Source organism: Protomyctophum parallelum (assembly GCF_964188405.1).
Source record: "Protomyctophum parallelum genome assembly, chromosome: 16".
NCBI lineage: Eukaryota > Metazoa > Chordata > Actinopteri > Myctophiformes > Myctophidae > Protomyctophum > Protomyctophum parallelum.
In genome coordinates, this window is record NC_139711.1 from 14,915,378 (window position 1) to 14,927,758 (window position 12,381).

The following is a 12,381-nucleotide window of genomic DNA, read 5'->3' on the forward strand; positions in this document are numbered from 1 at the left end:
CACATAAAGATGAAATAGACCCACCAGTCAGGAGAGAGCAGGAAGCAAAATGAAGCAAAGCAACGACGACGCCACGGCAACGTATAAATCAGCCTTTAGTGGTGGAAAGTAACTAAGTACATTTACTTAAGTACTGTAGTACTTTACTTGAGTATTTGCAATTTCCAGTACTTCTACTCCACTACATCTCGGAGGCAAATATTGTACTTTTGCTCCACTACATTTATTTGAAAACTTGAGTTACTACTAGTTACTTTTAGGTTTTGATTATTATTAAAAACATACATTAACTACTTCAGATCTACAAGCTCACAATGTGCCGCAAGCTTGTAGATCTGCTATTTTCAAAAGATTTGTATGCATTTGAAAACTTGAAATGGGACATTCTGCATGACGAGTACTTTTTCCTTTTGGTACTTTAAGGGCCACTTTAAACCCAGATCTTATTTTAATGATGTTTGGGGGGGGTTTATGTGTGGGTAATTTGTGTTTTTAGATATTTTAGTATTTAAGTGTCTGTGATGTCATGGACACTGGGCTCACTGCTGGATTACTACATTGACCTAATGCTTTGCTGCACTCACCCCACCTTGTGGAGGTGACACTTTGAAATACTAAAATATCTAAAAACACATAATACCAGTAAGACGCCCTGAGGGCGTGGTTGCGTGCACTGGCGCTTTGGCATGGGGGGGGTCAGATCAACATATGGAATGAATTCTGTACTGGCCATATATGAAGCGTGTCTTGAGGTCAGGTCAGGAACAGTTCAGCTCTATATTCTAATGGTGGCAGTGAGGGCAGTGTCTTGAGGGTACAGGGTTTGATGAGGGCCCAGGTAGGGCCGGACCTTAATTTTCGGGCCTGTTGAGAACTCTAGAAATCTAGACAGGTATCAGTCAAAAGGGAGAAATTGAGGAGGAAGGATGGATGGGGAAGGATCAACATATGGAATGTGTCAGCTCCATATATGGGGATCTAAGAGTTCAGGTCAGATGTAGAGTTGCTGGCCAATATTGATGACATCAGGGATCTCCATATACTTTATGGGCATTCCCATGACAACAGGGTGTCATCATCCCTGATGATGTCACGTGATGTCACAAGGCATGACCATATATGGAGGCGGGGGGTGACTAACTAACTAACTAACGGACGAGAAATGCACGTTTTTATAGTAAATGCGACCTGTGGTTCCACATAAAAACCCCAGGAAAGTGTTTCTTGTCTCCCAAACATCATTAAAATAAGATCTGGTTGCAAAAGGGGTGAAGTGGCCCATTTAAATTCCCCGACTGGACTTACCGTCGTAGATCTCCTCTGGGTCAGTCATCGTCAGCTCGTCATCGGAGCAGATGCTGAGAACGTTGACCAACATCTCGGTCACTAGGACAGGACGGGCACACACACGCGAGCGAAAAGCGCATGCACACAGGCACACATACCCATGCGCGCGCACACACACACACACACACACACACACACACACACACACACACAATCACATTGTTTACCTTGTTTGTTGAATATGGTTCCGATGATACTAATTAAGGCTCTGTTCCATTCTCAAACTTTCTAATTTCAAATGGAATGTACAAATGTACAAATGGAACCAAATGGACCCTTTCGGGTCCAATTGGTTCCATCTGTCCTATTAGTGTTGATTTCGTCGACCAATACTATGACAAAAAATGTCCATCGACTATACCTTTTTTCACTGCCGAAAACTAAATGGAAACTAAATGAAAACGAAGCTATGATGACTAAACTAAGACTAAACATATTGACAATTTCGTCAACAAATGAAAACTATAGACTAAAATGTTAGGAAGGGCTCTAGTGGACAAGAGATCCAGTATAAGTCATTTTACACTTGGTTTCATGCTGAATATATCTACAAGCTCACAACACGTCGCGCTGCGGCTTGTAGGTCGACTATTTTCATTACGGCGGCATCAAGGCCCGACAAAATACACGTTAGTCGACTAAATCAACTGTAGATTTAGTCGACTAAAACATTATGACATTTAGTCGACTAAGCTTTTCAAGAGGCTACGACTAAAGCTAAAATCTAAATGTTGCTGTCAAAATCAACACGGTGTCCTACATGTACCTTTCTCTCCCACGAAGGGCAGGGACCAGGTGAAGACGTCCATGAAGTTGGGCAGCCAGTACGGATGAGGAGAGCAGTTGAACTGACGGATGTTCATCACGTTGTTCTCATACTTCAACACGGCCGCTGTGTACACGCACACAAACACACATGCGCACACACAGACACGCACACACGCACAGACACACACACACACACACACACACACACGTACGCATCACATAGTTCACATAGTTATTTCCGTAGAAAGAAAAATGTGGCAAAGGGAAACAAATAACATCTACATTATTTCCACGTACTCTGTGTGCGTGCGTGCATGCGAGAGAGAGAGATAGTAGTATCCCAGACCTTTGTTGTTGTAGACGTCCAGGTAGTTGGGAGCGGAGAAGATGGTGATGAGAGAGGGGAACCCCGTAGTCTGACTCTTCCTATACATGCGGTACCTGGGGGGAGAGAGAGAGAGAGAGAGGGGGTGTATATAGTACACATTTGTTTTTTTCCCTAAATTTAGCTGGTGCGGCTTATATTCAGGTGCGCTTTATAGTCTGGAAATTACGGTAGTTTGAGAAGCGATTTTGTGAAAGGAGAATAGAACACTAGGTTTCAAAATTCAAATTGTTCCATATAAGACTATCTGTATGAGACTGCTTACATCCAATTTCAACAGTTGGTGCGTGCAGTGGTGGAAAAAGTACTCACATTTCTTTTGCTTAACTAAGAGTATCAATACTTCAACGTAAAAAATACCCTGTTACAAGTAAAAGTCCGGAATTATAGTATTGGTATCAAAATCTTAAATCTTAAAGTACCAAAAGTAAAAGTATGCATTGTGCATAATGTCCCGTTTCACAAGTTTAAAATGTATTAAAAAGTACAATATTGTCCTCTGAGATGTAGTGGAGTAGAAGTAAAAGTCTTCTTTTCCTTTCGGCTTTTCCCTTCAGGTCGCCACAGCGAATCATCTCCCTCCTCTTCTCTCACACCATCTAACTTCTTGTCCTCTTTCACTACATCCATAAATCTTCCTCTAGGCCTCCTGCCTGCTCAGTTCCAACCTCAACATCAATATACTCACTATGCCTCCTCTGTACGTGTCCAAACCATCTCAGTGTGGCCTCTCTGCCTCCTCTGTACGTGTCCAAACCATCTCAGTCTGGCCTCTTTATCTCCAAAACATCTGACATGTGCTGTCCCTCTGATGTAGTCGTTCCTGATCCTATACCCATCCTTGTTACTCCGAGAGAGAACCTCAACATTTTAGTCTCTGGTACCTCCAGCTTTGCTTCCTGTCTTTTCCTCAGTGCGACTGTCTCTAAACCATACAGCATAGCTGCTCTCATCACCGTCTTGTAACATGTGCCTTTCATTCTTGCTGATACTTTCCTATCACACATCACACCTGACTCTTTTCTCCACCCATTCCAACCTGCTTGCACTTGTTTCTTCACCTCTTTTCCACACTCTCCATTGCTCTTAAATGTTACTTAAAGGGACACTTCACCCTTTTACAACAACAAAAAATATGTTAATGCCGTTTAAAAGATTTGGGACACTTTCCTGGGGGTCTTCATGTGTGTAATATGTGGTTTTAGATATTTTAGATTTTAGCAGTGAGCCCAGTGTCTCCGATATCATCGACACTGGGCTCACTTACTTTTCCCATGCTCACTGCTCACTACAATTCCCATAATGATTTGGTGCACTGCTCCTCCTTGTGGATAGGGGGAGGGCTGTCTTACTGAGACAACATGTAGTCCAGGAAGTAAGTGAGCCCAGTGTCCATGACATCATTTTTGCAAAAAGGGTTTAGTTTCCCTTTAACGTCCTCCACCTTCTTCATGTCTACTCCCTGTAACCTCACTGTTCCACTTGGGTTCCTCTCATTCACACACATGTATTCTGTCTTGCTGCGGCTAACCTTCATTCTTCTCCTTTCCAGGGCATATCTCCACCTCTCTAGATTTGCCTGGTCACTGCTCTCACTGGAAGTAGAAGTAAAAGTAGGCTACTGAAAATTGGAAATACTCCAGTAAAGTCAAAGTACCTCAAAATTGTACTTAAGTACACTTAAGTAAATGTACTTAGTTACTTTCCACCATTGCACGTGCTGGCTGTTTTTTCCTTTTGCATCAAAACAAAAATGTATTTCTATTTTGGAGAACTGCAGAGCCGTTGAATGTGTGATCATGTGTTGGATGCGACAGCCACAAGACAGACACATCTTGGAGTAGACCCGTACAAACACAGTCGTGTACACTCCCTGTTGCCCACTGACAAGCTCCGCTGGAGAAATGTGAAGTTACAACATGCCTTGCTCAAGAGCATGTGAAGAGTAATTGAGGGATTGTTCCCAACCGAGAATAGATGAATACGTGTCCAAAATATAAGGGATAATAAACGGGTCGGCAGTCCTTATCGAGAGATAAAATAGGATAATTAACTATTTTATTGCCCGCTATAGGTGCCAGCCATTGAGTCCCATGTTACGAGCCTCCGTTTTCATTTCCAGGTTATCAGGGAGGTGGGGGCTGTTGTTATGAGGAGTTATCGTTAGCATTAGCGCACACTGCTTACCTCGCAGAAACGGACGGCTCTGTTATAGAGCGGAGCGGTCATTATCAAGAATTAACACGCCGCTGAATTCAGCGATTGACCAAGCAGAATCAAGCATTCAACCAAGCCGTGTAAGCTTTTATAATGAATGGTATTCTTTTATTTTTGCTGTATTTGGAGAAGAGGAGTATCGGGTATTTTCCAAGTAAATGTTGTTTTATTTTATACAGGACATGCGAGAGGGACGGCAGTGAGAGTGTAGAGAGAAAAGATATGTGACAGTACTCTGAGACGGATTTGAACTCAGTCCAGGACATCATAATGTTGTGGTCAGTAGTCAGTACGGTACATTAAACCAGGGTGTTCCCTTTTAAAGCTTCCCTTTAAGCTCATTGAGTCACTGAGCCATATCTGGGATTCTGGGTGAAACACTAGTCTGTAGGGATGTGCAGTTCTTTTGCTCCCAATCTGATTCATTTGGTTTTTTTATCTGCCGATACCGATTTGTCCAGATCCGATTTTTTTATTTATAGAACATGTATGCCATATACAGTATCCAAAATAACAGACAATATCCAGTCTAATATCATGATATGGATATCAAATTGATACTAGGTATGTCTCGATCACGTTTCTTCGCTCGCGTTTCACATCCGATTCAGATTATTTGAAAATGACGTGATCGGCCCGATGTTCGATCATGTGATCGGATCGGGACAACCCTACTAGTCTGTAGAGCCACTTACCCAGCATCCTGTGCTTCGTGCGCTCTGATGATGGACAGCAGGTTGTTGGTCTGTAAGAACTCACACACTGCCGGGTAGCTAGAGAGAGGGGGGGGGGATGTTGAAGATAGAATGAAAGGGATGGGGTTGCACGGAGGAAGAGAGGTGCCAAGATCAAGACAGAGAGATGTGAGGCATGATCCCGTGACTCGTAGATTATCTGCTGTATGCTGTGTCTTTATTGCATGTATTGTAAACTGAAGATGACAGTGTGAGTGCTGTCAATATGGAAGGGTTTTCCAATAGATCTCCAAATGGATGAAAAGCCCCTATAATGCTCAATAAGAGAACGGTGAACAAGCCTCCCGACGTGTGTGCGTCACATGCATGTTCTCTGTGTTTGTTTTTCTGATTTATGGAATCTCTTTGAGTTTTCTTTTCTTGCTGAAAAAATATTGAATTTGTTTTGAATTCACAAAACATTTAGCTTTTTTGGGGGGAATGTTTTGTTTTGAAAATGTTTTGAAATAATAATATTAAAGAAAAACTAAACTAAGGGGACCCATCCATAACAACGTGTCCGCGACCAACAAATGAGTCGGTAATGGTGACGTCGTAGAAGACGGCTGCGTTCGGAACCATTTACTTTACATGTCTCTAATGCAACAGAGACTGTACCGAAACACGTTGGCAACGATGGGATCGATTCTCTCGTCCCTCATCTTCTATCTCCTATGCCCTCTGTGCATTCCTTCCTTTCTCTTTACAGTAACGTGCTCGCCGTTCCTTCTCTCACTGTATCTTAACATCACTCCGTATCTGGCAGGAGTAAGGCCGGTCGTCATAGCAACAGAACCGTGCAGTCTCCCCGGGGATTGTGGGATATCGTTTCATGCTGAAGCGAAACTGTGTTACAGTGAGAGAGTCACAAAAAAGAAACCCAGAGAGAATGTGCATGCGTACGTGCACGGGCACATGCGTGCGTGTCACGTGTGTGTGTGTGTGTGTGTGTGTGTGTGTGTGTGTGTGTGTGTGTGTGTGTGTGTCACGTGTGTGTGTGTGTGTGTGTGTGTGTGTGTGTGTGTGTGTGTGTGTGTGTGTGTGTGTGTGTGTGTGTGTGTGTCACGTGTGTGTGTGTGTGTGTGTGTGTGTGTGTGTGTGTGTGTGTGTGTGTGTGTGTGTGTGTGTGCGTGTGCGCGCGCGTGCGTGTGTGTGTGAACTTGCCGTGTTGTGAGCTTGTACGAATCCCAATAATGGTAATTGGATCTTTCTTGGAGATATAGCTTCCTGATGCCATCTCTGTCTTCCTCTCTCCCGAGAACACTAACATCTAATACTTGTTCCCAGAGGTCAGAGGTCATCGCCATGTTGGCTTGTGGTGGACATTTTTGTCAGCATTCCATTTTTACCACGGACATACAAAATGAGTAATGAATAATATTACCAGAAACGCTTAAATAGATAGCCCTGGATGACCACAATAGGTCTGTAACTCTGAGAGTGTTCAAATGGAACCATGTGGACCCGAACACTCAGAGTTAAAGGGGTGCTTGCAAATAAAACATTTGAGAACCACTAGTACTAGTAGACTCCTAATGTGCCGATAGTGTCAAAATAAATAATTGTCATACTTATTCTGAAGAAAACCGGGAGACTTGACATTCAGTAAGTGGGTATTATGATCAAAATAAGAACAATATAATGGTGTGTAAAAACCAAGTCTTTGCCACGGACACATTTGTCTGTGTATGGGTGTACGGACATGGTGGTGACCCCTGGTGGTTTGTCTGTGTATGGACATGGTGGTGACCCCTGGTGGTTTGTCTGTGTATGGACATGGTGGTGACCCCTGGTGGTTCGCTTTGATCTCTTGAATGATGGTCTGAACATCAACCAGACGGCTGATGGAAACAGCTGTTTCTCTCAGTGGTTCTCAAACTTCTTCATGTCAAGAAGTACGTCGGGAGTGACTTATTGTCGGTATCAGCCGCTAACACGGCATTACCGTAATAATGCGCTTAGATATCATCAAGGCCCGGCAAAATACATTTTAGTCGACAAAATCAATTGTAGATTTAGTCAACTAAAATCTTATGACTTTTAGTCGACTAAAGCTAGACGAACACAACATTATTTCGGATGACTAAAATATGACTAACACTAAATTTGTAGTGTAGTGTTTGTGTGCTTGTATGTGTGTGTCCGTGCGTGCGTGTGTCTACCTGTAGAAGTAGGAGCATCCTCTGACTGTGTTGTGTCCAAAGTACTCCTGGGTCTTCTCGTTGCCAAATTCTTCAATAGGGTCGGCCCACAACAGGTCGCACATGGGCCCAAATGCTGGGGGCTCTTTGAACCGGTCCAACTAGCACGCACGCACGCATAAACACACACACACACACACACACACACACACACACACACACACACACACACACACACACACGCACTGTCAGAGCCAGCGTCTCCATGGCAACAGTCATCACACAGGAGGGAGAAGATGTCACACTAGCAGATTCACCATGGAAACACTGCCATTGGATGAGGAAGTGTGTGTGTGTGTGTGTGTATGTGTGTGTATGTGTGCGTAATGTGCACAGTTTCTTTCATCTACATTTTCTTTTGTACTGTATACTGTATACTAGTATTTTGACCCCAGCGATTCAGGCTGGAACCCAGGCTAGCATGCATGTGCTATACGCAGGAGTCGCCGGTCATTTGGGTCTGAATGTCCGCTCACTATTGGGTAATGACTGGTATTATTCATGTATTTTTCCCGACCAGCGCTGCATGGTGGTCTCTCTAGCACTGCTCCCATTTTGTTGCGCAATCGTCGTTGTGTATTGGCTGCCACTACATGCTTGCATCTCGCCACAATCACCATTCTGGCTATATATACCCATAGAGCTATAATATAACTAGAGAACATATTGAGGAGCCATAGCCACCCCCCCCCCCCCCCCCCCCCGCCCGCTATTCACTTCAATGGAAGTTGCTCAGTGGCGTTTGGAAGCCACAACGAATCGACAAAGACCTCCGAATAGTAAGTAAGTAAGTAATAGTAGTTGATATGATTGGTTGGCTCCTATCATAGTACCCCTCGAGTGTTGATGTGATTGGTTGGCTCCTATCACAGTACCCCTCGAGTGTTGATATGATTGGTTGGCTCCTATCATAATACCCCTCGAGCGTTGATATTGATATGATTGGTTGGCTCCTATCATAGTACCCCTCGAGTGTTGATATGATTGGTTGGCTCCTATCATAATACCCCTCGAGTGTTGATATTGATATGATTGGTTGGTTCCTATCATAGTATCATAGTACCCCTCGCGCTGTTCTTGTGGTACCTCTACGTCATGATTCATTCATAAATGTAGCCTGGGCCTGCAGTACCACTTTTCACCACTACGGCTTCAACACTGCCCAGCCATTCTGCAGCCTTGCCTATACCCTACATGTAGTAACTGCAGTTGCTCTCTAGCTCTCAACCCTCAATCTCGAATATTGTCCCCCCACTTTTACACCCTGACGGTGCCACTGCGTGTGCACGCGCGTGTGCAGCTGTGGCGGCTTCACACACATACCTTCTTGATGTCGTCCAGTGTGTGTATCTCTGGCGAGAGGCCACCGTGCACGCACAGGAACTGCTGGTTCATCAGGGCCGCGAGGGGCAGGCAGTCGAACGCGTCCATACAGGAGTCATACACCTGCTCCGAGTACTTGATCCTACCTGCATTCATGGGAGATGGGAAAAAGTATACTCACGTGTTTTTACTTCTAAGTAAAAGTATCAATACCGCAATGTATAGAACTATACTCCATTACAAGTAAAAGTCTGGTATGTACTTTAGTTATAGTACAAAGGTACTGGTATAAAATATTTGATAAACCCGCTCCCGGACACACAGACTGAGTGCTGCCTTCTGAAAAGAATATTCCGTATTGTGCTTCTACTGAATATATTTAACTAGGTGAAAATATATTGTTTATGTACGTATGTGTGTGTGTGTGTGTGTGTGTGTGTGTGTGTGTGTGTGTGTGTGTGTGTTACACTTTCAGAAAATAATCTGCCAACCCCCTGACATAATTTGGCGACCCCCTGAGGGGTCACGACCCACAGGTTGAGAACCCCTGATTTAGATAAGGCAGCGTTTCACCACGGATCGGGACGGGGCCATTTTTATGGGTCACGAGTAAATATCTTATTTATATTTATAAAAAATGTTTTAAAGTTAACTAAGACATTCGGACATTTTTCTAAAAAAAATCAGTTCCTTGAAGTCCATTTCTTTTTAAGTAAGAGTAAGAAAAATAATTGTGAAAATAGCAGATTTACAAGCTCCCTTTTTCTCTCTCTTTTTCACATGCACACACACACGCACACACGCACACACACACACACGCATGCACACTCGCACACACACACACACACACACACACACACACACACACACACACACACACACACACACACGCGCGCACGTGCACACGCACAGACAAAGAGCAGATGGTAATTGAGGGCGCCCACTATTCGCCATGAGCACCATGGGAAATTAGCTTCCTCATCCCTTGGCCAATCAGACACAATCGGGGCCAAATTAGTTCACCACTAATCACCTGCTCTCGGACAGGATCCTGAATGCACACACACAAGTGGACAGGGGAAGATGTATAAAGCCTGACTTATACATCGTCCCATGACGGTGTTACTTACTGAAAATAAACTGTTTTAATAGTTGCAACTCCGTCATGCAGTTTGGGCGCAGGCACATCTTCGTGTCAGAAAACGCCTAGTCCAGGCATCTCTTCCGTGTTTTCACCCAGTGTCAATTATGGGTTTTCACCCAGTGTCAATTATCTAGTGTAATCCTGGGCTCTACAGTCCCTCTGCCAACCTGGGGAGAGCAACAGACTGACCTCATGCTTTCTTCAATGCATGAGGAGTCCAAGTCGCTTCTTTTCACCTGACAGGGGGGAGTTTCCCCGGTTGGACGTGTTATTCCAACCAGTTCCTTTCCCCTCCATCTGGCGCCCCAGGTGACCAGGGAGAGGCAGTTTAGCGAGCGTCATTTCCATCCACCAGCTGGTTAAAAACAGTGTTGATTTCGTCGACTAAAACTATGACGAAATAGTTGGCTATTTTCAGCAAGTGTAAAATCAGCCATTACGACGGCACCAAGGCCAGCCAAAATACATTTTATTACAAAAATCTTATCTTAACACTAAGACATTCCAGGTGACTAAAATAGGACTAAAACCAAATGAAGTTTTATTCCAAAGACTATGACTAACACAGCATAATACGCAGGGAGAAGATATTTACCTGGTCAAAGTGTTATTGGCGGCTAGTAAAAAAGCAATTACAAGACTATGGTACAAACCAGAACCTCCAGCTTGTGAGCAGTGGCTGAGCATTGTGGAGGAGATATTTGTGATGGAGAAACTAACTCATGTATTGAGACTACAAGAGGAACTATTCATTGAAAAATGGGAAAATGGACTGAATATAGAGATCAACAAAACGACACCAATGTTAACAATGATGGACATTTATAAATGGACTGTATGTTGTATGTTGTATACTGGTGATGTATCTGAACCCTTGCACTGTAACTGTCATTTCACGTTTTTAATTTTTATGTCTAACTGCAAATAAAAACTAAGTTAAAAAAAAGAAAGACTATGATTAAAACTAAAATAGAAATTTGCTGCCAAAGAAACACTGGCTAAAACCCAGGAAGAGACGACTGGAGTCCTGGACTAGACGAATGTTTGCCTGCTGCGCTCTTAGACTTCAGGGAGAGGAAGCGATGCATGGATGGAGAGAGAGAGAGGGAGAGAGAGAGGGAGAGGGAGAGAGGGAGGGAGAGGGAGAGAGAGAGGGAGAGGGAGAGAGAGAGGGAGAGGGAGAGAGAGAGAGAGAGAGAGAGGGAGAGAGAGAGGGAGAGGGAGAGAGAGAGGGAGAGGGAGGGAGAGGGAGAGAGAGAGGGGGAGAGAGAGAGAGAGGGAGAGAGAGAGGGAGAGGGAGAGAGAGAGAGGGAGAGAGAGAGGGAGAGAGAGAGGGAGAGGGAGAGAGAGAGGGAGGGAGAGGGAGAGAGATGGATTGGTAAAGAGAGAAGTGACAGAAAGACGAGGAGGACTCTGAGTCTGAATCATCAGGCTCTCTGGCCGGATGGAACTGGCAGGATGACAGAGGGATGACAGGGGAAGAATGGAAAGAGAGAGAGAGAGCTACTCACATTCTGTTTTGAAGGTGAAATATTCTGTCAGATGTCTACATTCATGGTTTCCCCGTAGAAGAAAGAGTGTCTTTGGGTAGAGGATCTTCAGTGACCACAGGTACAACACACACTGCAGCACAGTGGAGAGATGAGCATATAGGTCCTAATTCATTAAAAAGAAATATGCCACCGTTACACTGTGGCAGAAACAGATATCGTATTTATCCGTCCGATCAAGCTACGCTGAGATGAGGTGTTATTCAGAGAGTGGTGTGTACCACAGGTACGCAGTTTTATCGCAGGTGTATGTCATACTGAAAGCAGCGGGTGTAAAGTGATCGGAAAAGCACCCGACAACCTCATCTGCATAGATCCACGCCCCATATCGCACCATAAAAGGCTTCAAGCATGACTCAGCAGACAGCAGTTTGAGATCCGTCTGTCAAAAATGATTGCTGGAAAGAAATCACAGCCGCGGTCACTGCTATGAATATAGCCCGCACTCTATTCATTTAATAATTCTACACATGTAGGAGCAGGACAGTTAGGGCTTTTATGTTATGTCGTTTTTGCACCATTGTATATTACCACTGTAGGCTACTATATATGTACAAACCATCAAAGGACACCAAAGGAAATAAAAAGATTTCCAAGCTTACAACGGTGCGTGCTCCGCTGAAGCAATATAATTATAATTTATTTAATTAAGTTCGGGACCAAGGCGGGTGCTCACTCACACCTTTGCAGAGGTAAAACATATCCGATATTT

General features: G+C 44.1%; 1 protein-coding gene across 1 annotated transcript in view; it reads right to left on the reverse strand.

Moving 5' to 3' along the window:
* ppp3cb (protein phosphatase 3, catalytic subunit, beta isozyme) overlaps positions 1-12,381 on the reverse strand; it is a gene marked incomplete at its 3' end in the record, with an annotated part of 52,782 nt that overhangs the window by 6,063 nt on the left and 34,338 nt on the right. Inside the window, exons 4-10 of the mRNA XM_083785378.1 lie at positions 11,631-11,742; positions 8,976-9,121; positions 7,614-7,753; positions 5,413-5,490; positions 2,462-2,556; positions 2,114-2,239; positions 1,306-1,386 (exon numbers count right to left, since the gene is read on the reverse strand). Coding sequence (XP_083641504.1) covers positions 1,306-1,386; positions 2,114-2,239; positions 2,462-2,556; positions 5,413-5,490; positions 7,614-7,753; positions 8,976-9,121; positions 11,631-11,742 — 778 coding nt within the window. The remainder of the gene's footprint in view (positions 1-1,305; positions 1,387-2,113; positions 2,240-2,461; positions 2,557-5,412; positions 5,491-7,613; positions 7,754-8,975; positions 9,122-11,630; positions 11,743-12,381) is intronic.